Genomic DNA, 18,648 nt, shown 5'->3' on the forward strand with positions numbered 1-18,648 from the left:
AGAGAGAGAGAGAGAGAGACAGCAAATAAAAAAAGAAAAACTAAAGGCAGGAGCAGCTTGGACGGTCTCAGCATTAACAAAGAAATATAAAGTGCTTCACCAATAATAATCTCTGCTTGTAGACTATGTACATATACACTGGGATGCCTGTATGCTACTGTGAACCCAGCAGTAGGGAGTATATGTCACGTCTCCCAATGCCACAACACAAAGGGAAGAGAGAGAAGAAGGGTGGGCTGGTTGAGAATGTGGGGCAGCAGAAGTGAAGACAACACAACAAATCCAAATGAAATAATGGAATGTTGCCAGTCTCTCCTTTTTTATTTTTATTGAAATAGTTTGTTACAGTTTTCAGGATGAAATATGAAAGAGAATTCTCTGTGAAATGTGATATGAAGGTTTGATATGCTGCAGATCAGAGAGGGAAGCTCAGGAAGGGTGCCATCTCAGTCTCTAAGTAGTTTTGGAAATGTGTATGTTTAAAGCAGCTGAAAAGCTGAAGCTCCCCTTGGCTTTAGTGAGCTTTACAACGTGTTTCTGCTCATTTACCTGCTTGGCACACAACTGAACTATTTTGGTTCATTTTCCTTAAGTTCATTGGCTCATTCCCTTAAGTGTCGGTTTGACAGCAACACATATTGTGTGCCCATCCAACCCTTCAACCTTCCTTTAAAAAGTGAAGGTACAGTAAAATACAACCAACAACCAAAATATTAGCCTGTGATTGGAGAGGTGTTTCCAAAGAGCAGCTGTGGGCAAAAAAAAAAACGCCAGTGACGTTACTTAACATCATTTGACAACACAAGGTTTGTAAAATCTTGCAAGTTTGCATCTGTTCTTCGATGAAAGTTGAGAAACATGCATCCTGACACACCCATGGCAGCATCACAAAAACCTGTTCCGTTCAAAAAACAAGCCACAAACAGTACAGTCGTTCTGGGGAGACAAACGTCCCTCTGCCACAAAAAAACTGTTTTAGTGACCCTACAAAGAGAAGTGTGTGTGACTTCTTGAAGACGGGGCTTCATTTGACATTCCCTTGTACCTGTGATGTTGTAGAAGTAGTTGAAACAGTTGAGGTTTAGGCTGCAAGGCTCCCTGTCAGTCGTGTCTGGACACTGCCTCCCTACAGTGGGCGACCGGAGGGTGTAAGCTGTCCGCACTCGATAGTTGGTTCTGGTACATGGCTGCAACAGAGACTCTATATCAAAAACTGTACACATATGTTTATAATAATGCATAAGCACTTTGTATTGTGAATACAGACATAAAATGGAAATAGGACAAAGCCTCGGCGCTCCTTCTGACACTGATGAAGACATTTAAAGAGCACATATTACTTTTTTTCTCGTCTTTTCTGACCTATAAATGTTGTTATAGTGTTGTATAGTCATGTTGAACAATGCCGAAGTGTCAAATAATGAGGTAAACACATTTAAATGTGAGCCCTGCGGCTAGCTTGGGTTGGCCCAGCTCTGAATGCTCTGGTCTCATAGGGGTCTCATTGAGATCTCTGAATTTCCTGGATTTGCCTACATCAATCAAACGGACTTTCCTACATGGTCAAGTTGCTCCAAGCTGTCCCGTTTAGAGGTCTTCTGGAAGATGACCATTCACAATAGAGCGGGCTTGGCTGGAAGGGTTGCAAGGGGGACGAGGAACCTAAACCAAGCTTTCAGAGTAGCTGCAGAAAGTGCACAGATGACGGTAAGAGTTTCCCAATGATTTACATAGTTCATTGTGCGGTGAATCATGTCAGGATGTCGTATAGGAATCCTGAATCAAAAACTAAGACCAGGAAAGTAGTATAATAGCTTCACTTTAATAAACATTTAAGGAAATAAATGTGAATTTGCCACTTTGGGATTATTTCCTATTTTATTGGGCAACAACTCATTAAGACTTCTTATGTCAAAACGTTGTCCAAAGTCTTTATAGGCCTTGTCCTTGAAGGGATGTTTTATTGTTGTATTTCCTAAAAATAAAATAAATAAAGATCCTTTCCATCCCTTGGCATTCCTAGAAAGTGGAATTAGATTTTTTTTCCCAGCAGGCGGAAACAAACGACACGATGGTATGGTAAACCACCAGATTTTACACAGTCATTGGCAACCTTTTGAATAACTCTACCGCTCGCACAATGAATAAATGATGTGAAAGGCCCTGCTAGTGCCATTGCATACTCCAGTACGAGATTGGAATTGTGGAAAGTCGGTGCGTCAAGCACTTTGGGAGAGAATGGGGTGTGATTAACAATGGCCAGGGTACTGCTGTGAGAACAGCAGGTGAAGCCAGAGCAGTTAAAAAGGCTGAAAGGATGTTCTGACACCTAACATGGTTTTGAAAAAGCTGGAATGAGGATTGCATACATACTGTAGCCTGTATGTGTGTGTGCCTTGCTGCTGTGATTAAATCAGGGGTAGGTGTCCCTTTACAAAACTCAATTTGCAAAGTCTTCAGATTTTACAGCCAGTTGGAAAAGAAATCTCAGGTCATGATTTAGAGGGAGATAACCACCAACCTTTAGGCTAAAATGAACATTTATGTACACAATATATAACTAATTACTTCAACTGTTTGTAGTGATGATCACAAGCTATGGGTAACATTTAAGCCAACTTTGTGGCTTTGTTTGCCTTTACATCACTGCTGATGTAGGGACTTTGTGTGTCACAAAATGTAAAATTGAAAACCAATCTTTATCATAAATCATCTTCCTTTCCTGCTGAATTCAGTGAGTCAAGTGTGATATAGATGATATCTATACGCCATTTTTCTCCCATTTCCCAGTTCATATATCTCCTTTATCCATCCTTGGTGGACGAGAAATAACCTGTTGACAAAGATTCACACACTGCTCGCAGTAATACATTGCAGCTACGCTTTGAAGTCCTTGAGCCTCAGAGAAAATATTTCTGACATGAAAAAGACATCAAGATTAATCTCAGTGGGCTACAGAGAAGTCTGATGTTCCCATATCTGTGTCAGATGGCTAAGCTGCTGCTCTCTGATCTGGGTTCAGCTCTCACCAGGTTGCAGCGGCTCCAGGGGCCCCAGTCATTGAGAACGCAGTCCTCGGGGCAGGGCAGCCGGCTCTCCCTGGCCCCCAGGGGCATTTCCTCCGGGTCACACAGGTAGTCCTCCACAGACTCCGACGGCCCGTCTATAGTGTTGAGCATGCACCTGTGGGATTGATGGGACTGGATTTGATCTTATTTTAGCTGCTGTTGTGCTCCAGAGAACAATGGTCAGACATTAAGTTTTAACTGGACATAGAGGTGGCAAAAACATTAGGTAATGTAAGTGTGTCAGCAGTGGGTTGAGTCACTCAGGCTGAGGGAGGGGACCCTCTATGGCCAGGTCAACACTGGCTATAGAGGGTCAATGTAAACACAGACAGCAGCAGGCTGAACGGTGACTGGCTGAATGAAACCCTTGAAAGTACAGAAGTCGCACCCTTCTTCTTTTTCTTTTCTTTGATTATTTTACTTCTATCACAAACAATCTAATTACAGTTGTGTGAGTCTAATATAGTCTGATTACAGTTTGTGTCTTGGCATGTTCAAAACATAAATCCAAAAGTTGAGTTCCAGCCGAAAGTATTTGGCAGCGTTTCGGTTGTTGACTGTCAGCTGAACCTTGTTAGACAGGTTAGCCCAGATGTTTTGCATGTCTTTTTTTTCCCAAAAAACATTTTTCCAAAACACTTCACATAACGTATTCCTATTAATTTGAATACAAATTAGCATTTGTCATCATTAGTAGAGGTCTGACAGCCTGCGACTGCTGTAGATTAATCTACAACTTTTTTTTTTCTTTCTGATTACTTAATAATAATGAAAACTAAACTTAAAAGTACCAAAACTCAACATCTTCACATTTGACAAGTTTTGACATTTCTGCTTGAAATGATAATATAAAAACAGTAGGCTAGACAGTGTGAGAGATACCTGACTTTTCTGGTCTGGACGCCTTCACCGCAGTTCTCTTTTAAGTCCACGTTGCTGACTTTCCACACACTCCATGGCTCAGCCACCCACACATACTGATTACAGTCGCTCTGACACGGCACCACCTCATACACCTGAGGACAGAATTATCTTATTTATGTGCTTAACGCGTTCCCAATATGATTTAAAGTACAAACAGCAGCAAGAAGAAGGTGGCAGATTGACACTTTTACTTCTGGGTTGAGCTAACTCATCATCATACTAATGAAAAAAAGAGAAAAAAGTGGCCTCTATAATCTCTATTTCTATAAATATTTACTGTTAGCCCTGTAAGTTTGTCAGTTAAGTTTGTCTAATACACAGTGATTCTTTGAATCAGCTCCCTGAGGTTTAACTCAGCCAACAAGATTATGTCTGCCCCCAGAGCAGCTCTGCCTCTGAGAAATGTCTGTGAAAAAAAACTCCAATTTGATAGTACCTTGTTTACTTACAGTGAATATATTGTGACTGTTTACATCTATCTGTCAGTGACCCACTGACATCGGTGACACTTAACATATGCGACTACATTTACAAATAGCTGAGGAAAGCAGCTCTTACCTGGGCCTGTAGCAGTGAGTCATATCCAACAGGCATTGGGGTAGATGAAAAGAAGACAGACAGATTAATGAGCACATGCCAACTGTTCATATAGTGCAGAGCCTACGATTAATGCAATATTAAAGAGGACATAATCAGAAAAGCCTCCGGCATAATTACCTGTGTGAATTTAGCAGACACAGACACACACACACACACACACACACACAACTTAATCTGCATCTACTGATACTCATGGGTCTGCAAAGAATTTCATTTTTGCAAATCATGGAAACCTTAAGGAATCAACTGGCAGATATTGGGGTATTAATATGGTGGATGGGATCCATTTATAGCCCCCAATGCTTTTGCACTGTCTCTCAGCAAAAAATGAGTGCAACAATAAAGAGGGGAGGGTAAGGGTAAGCTCTACAGACTCAAGCTTATTATTCATTAATAATTTCTTTCTTTCTTTCTTCCTCTCTCTTGCTCTCTATTCAGTGTTGGAGATGTATAAAATTCCAATAAGCATAAATATATTGTAGCTCAAAAAAATGTAAGCATCACTTGTAAGCAAAAATCAGTTTTTTTTGCGTTTTTTAGCTCCATCTCCTGAGCTTGAGCTTAAGTTTCAGCATCTGTACCTGGTTGATGTGGTCCAGTTTGGGACACGGCCGGCCACCGTTGTAAGGTTTCTCTCGAAGCCATTTGGAGCGAACTTTGACCCCGCTGCCGCACGACTTGCTGCAGCGTGACCAGTTGGACCATTCACTGAGTTTGCAGTCTGAGGGACAGGGGATGATGCATGCCTCCTCAATATAACCTGGTAGGAAAACAAAAAAAGGAGGTGTTTTGCAAGAATTAAAAGTAAGTAATCGTTAAGCTGGTGGTTCTGGCTTTTGGCTTCTTGTGAAAGGGTTGATTATTTGTGCATACACATATCAGAACAAAAACTGAAAGACAAAATGATGGTTTGCTACTTTACAGTCTGTTTCAGTGAATGATTAGACAGCGTACAGTACGGTTAGTAATTATTTCAAAAGGTAAAAACATAAACAACATAATTGATTCATAAGATTTAAGCTTTGAAAGAAAACCTTTATTCTCTCTGTATCCCACCAGCATGATATCAGTCTCTAGGTTGGCACTGACTGCTTTAGAGAAAAATGGCATGGCAAGAATTTCCTTTTCATTATCTAGTATGAAACTAGATTTGTCCTAATTCCCAAAAATTAGTTTTTCTTTTCAATCAAACAAACAAGTATTAAAGTTCAAAAACTCTGTAAATGCTAGATGGGGAAAAATACCCAGCTGTAAGAGCAAACCATTAACCGATTTTCACAAACTCATCTAAATGCACTTATTCTTAGCCCGGTGGAATAAAAATCAGGGTCCGCATTCAAAGGAACAATTCTATAAAAGTCTACCCAAGCAGTGGTTGGGTATGTCAGAAAACATTATTCAATCTATTTTCACACAGGGTCATGTCACAGTCAAAAGGGCATGTTTGAAGAATCTCACTCAGCATGTTTCTTTCCCATCTTTGGGCTTTGATTTTCTCTTCTTCGGCCAGTGCACACAGACCAAGTTTCAGTCATATATCTTGAAAGGATTTTACTACTCTGAACTTTTGTCTGACATTACAAAGATTTATTTCACCTGCTCGGTGAAAGTCTGTTTAGCAGACAGAAACTAATACCTTTGTTAGGCTTATGTAACAGTACTGGCCTGTAAATCAGTTTAGCCTTTGATTAAGAAAATCGATGGGGTGAATGAGCCGGGAAAGTGGAGTGTTTCACTGGGTACATAACCACTGCCTCTTTCTGATCAGGGCTCTTTCGTGAGAGACATGTGGTCCTTTATTGACTGACGGGTTTCCTGAAAACACACGTCCGTCCTCACAAATCTTTTTAACCTGTGAAAAGGTTAGGGTTTGTCATTAAGGACAATGTTTGCAGACATTGTCCGTAAAGACTAACCTTATCAATCTGGTGAGCAAACCAAAGAAACCACCTGAGTCCTCCTACAGTTAAAATGATCTCCAACTCCTATGAGGCATTCCAGTCCGAACAAAACTCGGCATTTTATTAAGTGTGCTTTAAATGTTTTAAACCACAATCCAGAGTTGTTGAATGACAGAAATCTGTTCATGAGAACAGACTGAGATCTTAATGAATGTTACACAGACATGTATAGTACAAAACAGCCTGTTAAACGTTATTAGGATCCCCAAAACACGGATTAAAACACTTAAAAAAAACCAAAACAATTCTCAATAACAACCAAAACTAACAAGAATTAACTTTGGATAACATTTAGTGTAAAATAGGATTTAACAGGGGTTGCACACAGACTTGAGATTTATTATAACATGTAAATTACTAAATGGATCATGGATTTAAGGTTAAGTTGTCAATACAACATTTCAGCTCTGGGTAATATTTATCAAACATTATATCTGTTAAACAATAACATTTATTTGACAAACCAATCAAATTTAGTTAACAAAGCACAAATACACTTCATCTGCATCATCTTCTGATCGGATTTCTGTTTAAAATATTTCAAATGGCCTTGTTATGAAGACATATTTTTCAATAAACAGTCAACATAAACCTTTGTTTAACTAGTTTATTGCTGAACCCAGGCATGATGATATGATGCCACGCAGTCACATCCCGCGCCACCGATTAAATTCTCAACCTGTGGGAATCCCTGTCCTGGTAGCACTTTGGCACCAACCAAATACACAGTGAAATAATATTGACATCCATATACAAGCATGATCACACTCACACTTGTGCCTGACCTCCTAATACTCTGTTGTCCCTGAGTCCACATCACAGTCTCTACATAAACACTTTTGCTAATTTCAGCATGGCCTTTGAGATAAGCCTCATCACCTTTGACCTCCCACTGTAAGCTCTGAAGTTGAATCCAGTCATTCTAAATCACTGATACTGTCACTTTAAGGGCACTCACAGTGCAAATGCTGTAACACCTCAGCCCGCAGGTCACTTGCAGTTCAACAGATATAAACTTGTTAGGTGTCTTCCCATGCTCTCAGGGAGACTTTGTGCCAGGTCCAGGTGGGGGATCACTTATTTTTGGCTTCAGAAGTCAACTTGTAACCTGACGCAAGCTACTTCTGTAATTCCCAAAGGAGTTGTAACTGCTGACTGCTTAACTTCACCTGAAATGTTTATTTCAATGCCCAACTAGCTCTTGAATCTCAAGGTGATCATTGGGATATGTACCGAAATACCTCTGGAAGTAGACCAGCTTTCCAACAACAACAAATCTACATTTAGCTTATAACATAAGTAAACAAAAACTGTTAGCTTAATCTGTACTTGTAATTATTCACAGCATGGCAATGCTCTGTAGTTATTTTCTCTTTGTGTTGGCACAATGTTGACATTTAAAAAATCCTTTATGGCAGAGAGCTTCAACAGGGGTCCGTGACCCTTAGGGGGTCCACAGAGCTACTCCAGGGGGTCTAAACGTTTGATTTTTTTTGTAAAAAAAAAATCTTTAGAAATGTAAAATCTGAGAATATACATCCATATGAAACCAACATGTTATCAGCAACGGTAAACTGGACTATTTATAAAAGAAAAAGAAAACTTGATGAAAAACGGATGCTTACTAAAGGTAGTTAGCCACTATTGTAGCCATCCACAGATACATCACTGTGCCTTCCACATGTACCGTGTGTTTCACATTAAAACAAAATGTACAAATAATGTATGAATGTCCATCCATCCACCCAGTTTAATACGCAACTCAGTTTTATACAATATATGTAGTAGGGGGGTGCGACTTTGTCTCTCTTTTTAGCTAAGTACAGAAGATTGATCACCTTCACATTTACTAAATTCCCTGAAGCTCCATTACATCTTAGAATCTCTGGCATTCCTCCTAGAACTTTCTAACTTAATCATATTCCAGAGTTTTTAGTTTTTGTAGAAGTTGTTTGAACAAATAAGAATACAAATGTGTGTTTTCTTTAGACACACCATTTTATGCCATCCAGCCAGGAATAAAGTCTGGCTGAGACACCGTAGGGTTGGCTTCTGAAACCATATTGTATCCGTTCTATGGGTGGGTGGCCTGAGAACCCTTTGGCTCCAGGAATCATCCAACACTACAGTCGGATTTTAGACCTTTTATACCCCCTGCGCCACAGTCATCTCCTAGGCAACGGGCGCAGCCTAATCCCTGGGTGCTCTGAAAATAACTATGACGGCTCTATGCTCGGGATGGAGCATAGAGGTAGAAAAGCGGCACCATAGGCCAGAAGGGCCCTTTGACGTACATTACTAACCTTAACAGACAGAAACTGAGCGTAGTGTTGAACCTTCACAGCCCACTACCTACATTTTGCAAGACTCAAAAAAAGCCTAACCTCAATTATACGGCACAGGCTCTTAATGTGTTTCTCATGTTGTTACAGATATGGGTCGTCATGCACTATCAAATCTGTTCCCTGCAGTACTGTTCAAGTTGACTGGTCCTCAGCAAGATGCTTGCCCTCAAGCTTTACCCTCTATGGCTCCGCAGAGTGGCTGCCTTCCCTCCTCCTTTACCACATCCTGCTAAGACGAGGCCAAGGCCCCCTAAGCCATCCTGTAATATTAAGTCATGGTAAACGTAAAAGCATCACTGGTTGCGTGTAGTCATAAATAAAAGAACTATATGAGTAATGTCACATATACAGCATATATAGGACATAGCAGGGGATTCTTTTTTTGTGAGGCAGGATTAAAAGCTCTCCTGAATTTAAATTGTGTTGATTTAGACCATTATTGGTAGACCAACCAAATTTCAGACTTTGTCCTGAGCTGTGGCTTGGTCTTGACTCTCTAGTCACAACTTGGCCTGGATCATATTGAACATGACAACACACTAATCAGATCTTCTTGTGGCTGACTACAATTACTGCTGGGAACTAATAGAATCAGGAATTTGTCATTTGGATGTTACTCGTTTCTTTTGCTGCTGATTATTTGTCTCCCTGCGGTCAAGCTGATCATTTACATGGTGGGTGTGTGTGTGTGTGTATATACTGTTATATATGTATGTATACTGTATATATACTATTCACTGTATATATATATATATATATATATATATATATATATATATATATATATATATATATATATATATATATATATATATACTGTATATATAATTCTCTGCAGTTTACAATGTCTAATTGTTACTTGCAGCAACTGTGCAAACTCAGATTTATTGAGAACTGTTCAGAACAGAATACAGCGTTATCTTCCCTTACAATATTGAATCTCGCTTATAGAGGAACAAGGCAATCTGAAAAGTGAGCAATACCATATCAACGTGCACTTTTAATAATAATCTCCTTTTTCTGTTGATGTCCTATGGAATATAGAGAGATAACAGTCACACAGTTTGCCTGATCAACATTATAGCCGAGGTCACCGTGTCAGCAACAGAGTCGTAGATGGACCATGTCTCCTCCTCTATCAAGATTAGAAGTGATGGTGGCTGAGATGCAGAGAATGACACAGAAAATAAAGGAGGTAGAAGCAGAGAGAACGAGGAAGAGAGACTGAACGGGAGGGATAAAAGAGAGATGTAATATCTTTGAGGTTCACATGTACTGATGCCAAACCTCATAATGGTGTGTTTTTGTTTTGTCTGAACCTCAAGGTACGTTTTCTTTTGTCTAAGGTTAATGGTGGTTGAAGATGAATGCATGGATGCACACACGCATAAACTTTACCAAAATTCATATAGGTGTAAAAATACAGAGGCTGACAAAACTCACACAAAACACAAACAATGCCATCCTTACGCCATGCCCTTGTCACACCCACACCCAGATTAACTGACGCATATCTGAATCTGTGACTCACACAGGGATACTAAAACCATGTTTATATATGCACAACACTGATGTATTCATTTGAACATCTCCCACATTCCATTTCACAGCAATTTCCCAACGAGTTTCTGAGCTCGGATTCTTTGCTTGAAGTATTTTGGATCTAAGATAAGACCTTACAATGAGGAGACAAATAATTCTGACAGGAGTGTTCCAGAAAAAGGCCTCCTTATGTGAAATGCAGCATTCAAAATGAGTCGCTAGCCTGCATAGGAGGGGCTTTCATACGTGGACAAACAAAATACTTCACTTCAGATGAATATTTACCAGGAACAAAAAGTTATTCTTGCATCTGCGGCATTCCAATGAGCTACAGTACATTTCTCACCTGGATAAAAGAACTCCAGGCTGGAGAGGAAAAAAATAATTTACTGCGTTTCGAGATTTGTGCTTTAATGCAGATTTCTGTTGGAGCTGCTTCCATCATCAGGCTCAGAGGCCAAACCTAAAAGCTTACTTGACATTTTCTCACTAACCTATAGTGTTTTGTAGCCATGCACATAGTCTTGGTCTAATTTGTCGATTCAACAGCAACATCTCTTTCCATAAACCACAGAACCAACCGGTCTTATTGGAACTATTTATTTAGTAAAAAGAAGTTCCAGTGAAAAATAACTATGTAATTTATGAAACACTGTCTTGCAGCGTGTCCTCAACTCCTTCATAGCTACATTTGAAAACCAATCACAGTGGGTTGAGGGATTGGAGGGGTGTTGAGGGACTGGCTCTGTGCTCAGCAAGCTCAGTGGCACCATAGCATGGCTCGCTAACACTACAGAGAGTAACATACAGAGCCAAACACAACTTAACACGTTGTGGACCAACATTTAAACTCTCTAAATCAATCAAATTAATTTCTTTATATAGGCTGCGGCTTACCTCTTGAAAGTATAACAACAAATCTGTGTGTGCTGTATGGGTTCATTTCAAACAAAGTTAGTTCTGCAGTAGTCTCGCATTGCCAGACCTTCCTCCACAGTGCTGCCCAGGAGGGTCTGGCTATTCAACACAGCATTCCAGAATGGGAAAAAAACATGCTAAGCTGAGCGGAGCCCGATGCCGCGCCACAATAGCCTCGGGAAGGAACTTGTTTTGGTGGATCATATGTACTTCTAAAGATTGAGTTTGTCGTGCAACAGAAAACGCAGATTGGACAGATGGTCTAGCTAGCTGTCTGGATTTACCCAGCAGAGATCTGAGAAGCAGTTCACCACAGCTCTCATAAATCAACCAGAGTTTAAATTACAACACAAATAAAACCCAAAACTGTCCACATGGTTAGATATTTCTGGAGATTTGTTTTTAAAATGAATCACCTTTAACAAAGAAGCAAACTGTGATTAACCCTTTGCTGTGACACACAAACACACACACACACACACACACACACACACACACACACACACACACACACACACACACACCCACACACCGTGACTGTTGCAGCGCAAGGTCTCCACCAGCCTGTTGTCCTGGTCGTAGCACACCATTGCCTGGTAGCGGTAGCCCTGACCACACTCCTTGATGTCTGCCTGGACCTTCATCCCCAGGATGCTCTCCACTCTGCCTCCCTCGGGCAGGATGCAGTCTGACCAGTTCCCCACTGGCTGGGCGTTGTACTTGTCACAAGGGCAGTACTGGGTCTCACTCAAAGGATACATTTGCGTGTTCTTGCACTTGTCTTTCTTTTTGCTCCTCCCTGAGGAAAGCAGAGGGACAGAGATGAGCAGGGTAGCTTTGGGAGAGGTGACTCCACATGTCGCTTGGTGTTGGTAGATTTCTGCCTCTGTTAGGCAGATGTGGGTTTTCGACACATTATTCTAAAGGCAACTTGCAATGCCTTTGGGACAGTTTGGGAGAGCGTACCCACTAGATGACACAAGAACAGCTGTTTCCCCATTTGTGTGGGATACATGCATGGGCAGAACGCAACTCCTGATGATAGATTACGCTGGCAGGATTATTTCAAGTTTCAAGTTTGTTTTATCCTCATGTCATGCATTGTTATTCATAGATCACTTTGCAATAAATAATGTTTTTCTTGTGACATCAAGAGTTGTTTCAATGCAAATTAGGAGATATGCCTTGGATGACTTTCTATCTTACTGCCCACAGCATCTTTCCCTGCAAGGGCCATTGTTGCCAGCAAGGTGTAGTTCAGTCAGGACCCATTTGTTAAAATAGATTAATTCATCTGCAATTTGTATTTGGAGGTATGGCTCTGTTCTGAGGCCTCCCCATACTTGCATACGTGGAAAGCAGGAGGCAGGGAGAACACACCTCCCTGCTCTTCCATTAGCATGTATGGAAAGCCTTAAGCGGGGAGAGCAGCAGTGCAGGATCCCCGTAGGGTACAGAACCGAGAAGCATGGGGTGCTTGCTTAGGAACTGTCAGCTATGAGCAGAGATAATAGCCTAGCTTGACTCCGTGACCTGCCCCGCCCTATGCTTTGCTTCATGTTTGAAAGGAAGTCTGTTGTTTTCCAATAAAATAATTTCAGACAAGGTTTGCAAAGTTTCTCCTGCATTAGGACCACAGCTGGTTGGGGCAATTGCACATAGACACCAAACTGCTGTGTAGCATGCTATAATCTGTCTCTAAAGGTCATTGTGACCAACAGACAGCAGAGAAGTGCACATTATTATTTTATTCAACATAAAGATCCAACTTGACCAACCACTTTAAGGAAACAGGATTTGTGTTGTTTTGGTTTTGTGTTGGACTGACCAAAGATCACTAAGATTAAGAAGAGGATACAGACAACTCTTGCATACATTAAAATGTATCTTATTTATTAGTAAAAGGGTCTGTGAGGGCCAACATCTAACATAGTGCTGACAACCTTTTTCCAAATATAGTTGTAGGATTCTGAAAAAACTATCCATGGCTTCCTGATTCAAAGCAAAGAACAATTACACCATCTCTCTAACGAGTGTTTGTATGTATAAAATGATATCTCTGCTCATTTACAATTGGTTAAATGGGTCAAAGGATTTCACATCAGGGGACAATAAAAGCTTTTCAAATCCACTTAAAGTTGACTTTTTTCGCCTTAATGCATTGCAGCCCTCTTGTGATTTTGCTTTTATGACTGTGATGCACAGGGAGACTGGGGATGCTCTGATGGATAGCAAAGACTGAGGAGCTATTTCAGATTTGTTGCTTTAATCCCACTGGAGCATTTAGCGGGAAAGAACTACCTGAATAGATATATGACCTTGTGTTTAACTTCAGTGCTTGTCTCTTGGGAGCTTTGCCCTCCCACATCCCGCCCTAAACCCCCTGGTACCTTACTAACACTTTAGCTACAGGGCAAATAAGCTTGTCTGAAAAGGGTTCAAAAGACCAGCCCATTGTTTATGCTGTGCCACTCTCTGTTCTCACCTATCAAAGCCCTCTTTCTGGTCCGGACCCCCACACAGTCAGCTGTACAGGATGAGAACTTGGACCAGTTGTTCAGCTGGCAGTCATCCTGGCAGGGGAGCTGACAGCGCTGAGTGATGGCAGGCATGGCTTTGCCGAATTTCAGACACTCGCTGACGACGGCCTGCGTCCCGTCCAGCTGGCGACAGGACACAGCTGGAAGAATTAGAGGAATGGGTCAAAAAGGCTTTATTAGAATGTGTGGGAGGAGATAAAGTGGTTCATCTTTTATTGTTTCAGCAATGATTGATTGTCAAAGCGGGTATTAATAAGTGAAAAAAAGTGTAAACCTTTATATAGGGGCACATGCTCTACCAGGTGAGTTAACCAGGCGCCCAGATTCAGATTTTAATAATAAAACACATAAGCAGCTTATAAAATGTGGTGCATAATTTAAAGATTAACTTATGACAATGGTTTATCATCTATAAACACAACAACTGTAAAAAGTAGTTAAAATTAGTTCCATCTTCAAACTACAACATTTTAATTCTACTCATGCGTTATTGCATCTATGCATACTAATAATCTAATGAGGAGCCTTTCTGCATATATGTACTTTTACTTTTGATAGTTTTGAAAGATTAGTACATTTCACATTTTAAATTTGCGAGTTAAATGAGAAGAGTTAAACCACTTTGCAGAGCTCCCTTTCTGGAGCTCACTAATTTAATAGTAGCCTTAACGCCATAACCTCCCATAATCCCACAAACGGGATATCATTTATTTAATTAGTAAGCTTTACAGGTGTTGGTAAGTGGATTTCTGTTACCCTTGAACAGAACCCGGCTAGCTGTTTCCCTGTATTTCCAGTCTTAATGCTAAGCTAAGCCAAGTTAACCGGCTGCTGTCTGCATCTTCATATCGTATTTAAAGCAAAGAGTAATATCAATTTTCTTATCTAACTGGCACTTTTCACAAAATGCTTTACTTTAATAATTCAAAGAACATTTGAATGCATGTGTATGTTTTACATTGTGTCAATTTTCTTAGACTACATAATGCTCCCCCAGAGCCAGTCACACAACACATCATACAACTGTTCTCACAGACTGTAAAGTACTCAGTGTTAATAGTAAAAACACTTTAATGTGTAAAATGACCGTAGTACCAAGAAAGAAAGAAATCAAAATACTTCTTTCCCCACTGGTGAGCAACATAAGATCAAATAAGGCAACTAAAAAGTCAATAAAAAATAAGAGCTGAATAATTCAGATTTCATCTCATGGGGAGCTAGATAACTATTATAAGCAGAGCAGACAGAAAACATTTGTACCTCAATAGGTTTGAAGCCCACAAGTCAATTTGTGTTGGCTTGCATCATCCCATGCTTTGTTCTTTCAATAAAGGGTATTACTTGTGTTGCTGCAATATTTCATTTTTCTTGTGATGCAGACATTCTGCAGGGCTGTACCTTTATAAAGAAATCAATCTCTAAGCACATTTTTGCTGAACTCCCCTGTGGGCACTGCTATTGGTTTGGAAAACCTCCATCTGATGGTGTTTTAGGTCAGGTCTCATAGTGTGTGTGTGTGTGTGTGTGTGTGTGTGTGTGTGTGTGTGTGTGTGTGTGTGTGTGTGTGTGCACGCGCGTGTGTGTGTGCAAGAGCACCTGCACTCAGTTGTTCTGTGTTTAATAGTGCTACAGTTTTTTTTACCTCAAAGGAAAGCCTTTGCCCAGGTAAACAGTGTGTCCCGTTTGGTTTAAGTCAATGACAAAATTATTTCTGCCATTTAAAAGCTTCAGAGGGGTGGAAACATGTGCAGAAGGGTCTCGACATCAGGTGTCACTTGCTATCAAATTAGTTAAAAGAACACAGACTCTGGTATAGTGTGGTGAGTAAGTCTAAAGTGGACCTCAAAGCATTTTCATGAACAAATTAATTATTTCATCCATTAATGTAAGCTAGTGAAGACGAAACAGAAATATAAGCACTAATAATGACCTTCTATAGGAGGTGGAACATAATGAAACTGATCATTCTGCATGACCCTCTGAAATTGAATTTTTATGAAAGCCTCCCATGGCTACATGGTACATCCATCTTCTTTAAAAAGGCAAGAGGAAATATGCTTTTAAAGTCCTTTAAAGTACTTGTCACTTATGCGTGAATATGCGCTCATATGAAGAGGAGTTTGGGCTGTCTGAATGCTACTGTATATGCAAGGTACACCATATTTTTCCTAAATTTCACCAAGAGACAGCTAATTACAATTGCATGGCAAGAGCCTGAGGTGAAAAAAAGCCAGCAGTGAAAAAACCCTGTCCACTGTCCAACAACTCTCCAGAAGTACATGATGAGTTGTGAACATTGTTTAATGATGCCTATATGTTTATTGCTTTTTTGTCTATAGCTTGTTCAGGTTGTAATTGTTGCAGCTTATATTGCAAGACAAATGTCCGTGTCAACAGACAATAAAGTGCTAGCTACCGTAAGCTATCTAACACATTTCCTTCCCAAACTCAAAAACAACCATAAGTGTGAGTGTCAGGCTCAGTTTGCGCTGTGAGGAGGATTGGGATTTGATGCGCAAGTAAATTGGCCTTTTTCTCTAAACCTTGGCACATACATCTGCTGCCTCGTGGCTGGGCTCCAGATGCACCGAAATGAGCAAAAATGTAATTTATTATGATTAGGAATGGTTCAGTGAAGATGTGGAGGGAAATGGGAGATACCCCGTGTTTGGAGTCCTGGTCCACAGGTCTCCTGCGCACCGGGATGTTCCTTTCTGAGAAACCACGGGACAAGCTGGCACTTCCTCCATTTGTGGGTTTTCCACCTGGAATAAATCAGGACAGTTAGCCATATCAATTCAACCATAGCATTTACTATTACACCAACAGCACAGTTCATATGTAATAAAGTTCTGTATATAGGGATGAAGAATTTGAGGAACATATTTTTTATGACCAATATTACAATTTATATTGCAATTATTTTTCTATCAATTAAATTACAAGCCTTTAAGTATGTATTAAACATGATCTCAAACATATCGTTACTACTACACTACGCAGTTGCTTGCTGTTGAGGGTTTCCCTTTTTGACAAGTCAGCCACTGCCACATATATATATGTATATATATATACATATATATATACAAATATATATATATATATGTATATATTTGTGGTGGAACAATAAAATGAGTAATAAGTTACAAGTAAAGGCCCTGTATTCAATTATTCAAAGTTTCAAAAATATTCATTTGTCAGTAAAGGGCCCTGCAACTGTAAGCTATATTACATTACATTACATTAAACTATATTATTGGAACATTAATGAAGCAATAAAATGTAACATTGGACAGTACTTTAATGTTATAGCTGGTCCAGGTGGGGATAATTTAATGCTTTATACACTTTTGGATATTTAAATCATTTTCTTGACCAGAGAAGTAACTAGACTCCATCAGCTAAATAAATGTAGCGTCACGGTGTCCACGTTCTACGCTAATCGCTGCTATTGGTCATATTCGGACACTTCCGTCCTTGCGCACTTTCCGGTCTTTTTGCGGTACTTTACGTTTCCAAATAGTCACCAACAATGTTACTTGTGTGAATGACTTTGATGAGGAAAAGAATTTACCAATAACGCTCGGGAGACGATCTTTCCCACTAAAAAAATTCAATTTTACTGTACTGGAAATTAAGGAGCTTTTAATGCATAATGCAGAGTTGTTGAAGCCTGGCATTTTACTGTGGAGGATGGTCAACAGTGCAATACTTCCCTCTGGGATATAGCTAGCTAATTAGCAGAAGTAGAAGTATAAAGTAGCAAAACATGGACATACTCAAGTACAAACACTTAAAAATAGTACTTAAATGCAGCCCTTGGATAAATGTAACGTTACACTGCGTATATATCGTACTGATAACCCCTAGCTAATGATGCTAACAAGAGCCCTGCAGCAGCTTACTACTCTTACGTTAGCCACTAGAGCTAACATTAGCCCATGAAGAGCAACTTCAAATCCCCAAATTTAAAATACCGAATTAACCGTTTTTAAGGCTGTAAGCTTCAAATTGTGTTATGACGTCCTTAGCTACACGTTTACATGGATGATGTTTTACAATTCCGCTCTTTGTCATTTAGCTAGGTGACACAAGCCTCGCTTCGCCAGACCCAGTCCTGACAGTTAGCTACGAGCGGAGCAAGCAGCTAGCTAGCTGACGTTCCTTATCTAACGCTACGTTCTATTATTTATCCGAGTCGGAGTGACTAGAAAGTCAGACGTTGCCTAGCAACACGCCCCCCTTCCTCGGATTTCCGAGCTCGGAACTAGGACGACCCTTCTGGACACCGAGCAAGACTTCCGACATCCGAGGTCCGAGTCGGATCGCTGAGGATGCATAACCCATGGATGTATTAAGTTGAATCCGAACTGTAACAATTTTCTGCATGTGTTCCCCTTCTCTCTTCCATTTCTCACCTAGCTGCCCTGTCAAATAAAGACAGAAAAGGGCAACAAATAATCTAAAAAAAAGTCTATTGATGTGAGCCAATCGACAAGATTGTTTTTTGAACAAAAGAAAAAATACACTGCACACTACTCATATTAAAACATCAAAAGTGATATAGATCTGTTTTCTTTTACAAACCACCTGTGTTTAAAATGTAGACCATCTGGTGGCTTTATTTGTATGTCCTTCATCATGATCATCATGATCATACAATGAAGTTCAAGGCTATATTGTGGTAAAAACAAAGTTATTGACAGTGTTATTGTAAAATAAACCTTGTCTAAGTTTGTTGACTTTTTTG

At 40.1% G+C, this 18,648-nt stretch overlaps 1 protein-coding gene across 8 annotated transcripts in view; it reads right to left on the bottom strand.

The window, feature by feature from the left end:
- LOC117945826 (thrombospondin type-1 domain-containing protein 7A) overlaps window positions 1-18,648 on the bottom strand; it is a 143,358-nt gene that overhangs the window by 36,704 nt on the left and 88,006 nt on the right. For all 8 annotated transcript variants that reach the window (XR_004656907.1, XR_004656906.1, XR_004656905.1 and 5 more), the window contains 8 exons: window positions 16,560-16,663; window positions 13,844-14,038; window positions 11,891-12,157; window positions 5,174-5,352; window positions 4,551-4,556; window positions 3,951-4,084; window positions 3,030-3,183; window positions 1,046-1,187 (listed from right to left, as the gene is read on the bottom strand). Coding sequence is in view for 3 of the 8 variants with exons in the window: in XM_034873533.1 (XP_034729424.1) it covers window positions 1,046-1,187; window positions 3,030-3,183; window positions 3,951-4,084; window positions 4,551-4,556; window positions 5,174-5,352; window positions 11,891-12,157; window positions 13,844-14,038; window positions 16,560-16,663 (1,181 nt within the window). In the remaining 5 variants the exon portion in view is untranslated. The remainder of the gene's footprint in view (window positions 1-1,045; window positions 1,188-3,029; window positions 3,184-3,950; window positions 4,085-4,550; window positions 4,557-5,173; window positions 5,353-11,890; window positions 12,158-13,843; window positions 14,039-16,559; window positions 16,664-18,648) is intronic.

The sequence above is a fragment of the Etheostoma cragini genome, chromosome 6 (assembly GCF_013103735.1).
Source record: "Etheostoma cragini isolate CJK2018 chromosome 6, CSU_Ecrag_1.0, whole genome shotgun sequence".
Classification (NCBI taxonomy): Eukaryota; Metazoa; Chordata; class Actinopteri; order Perciformes; family Percidae; genus Etheostoma; species Etheostoma cragini.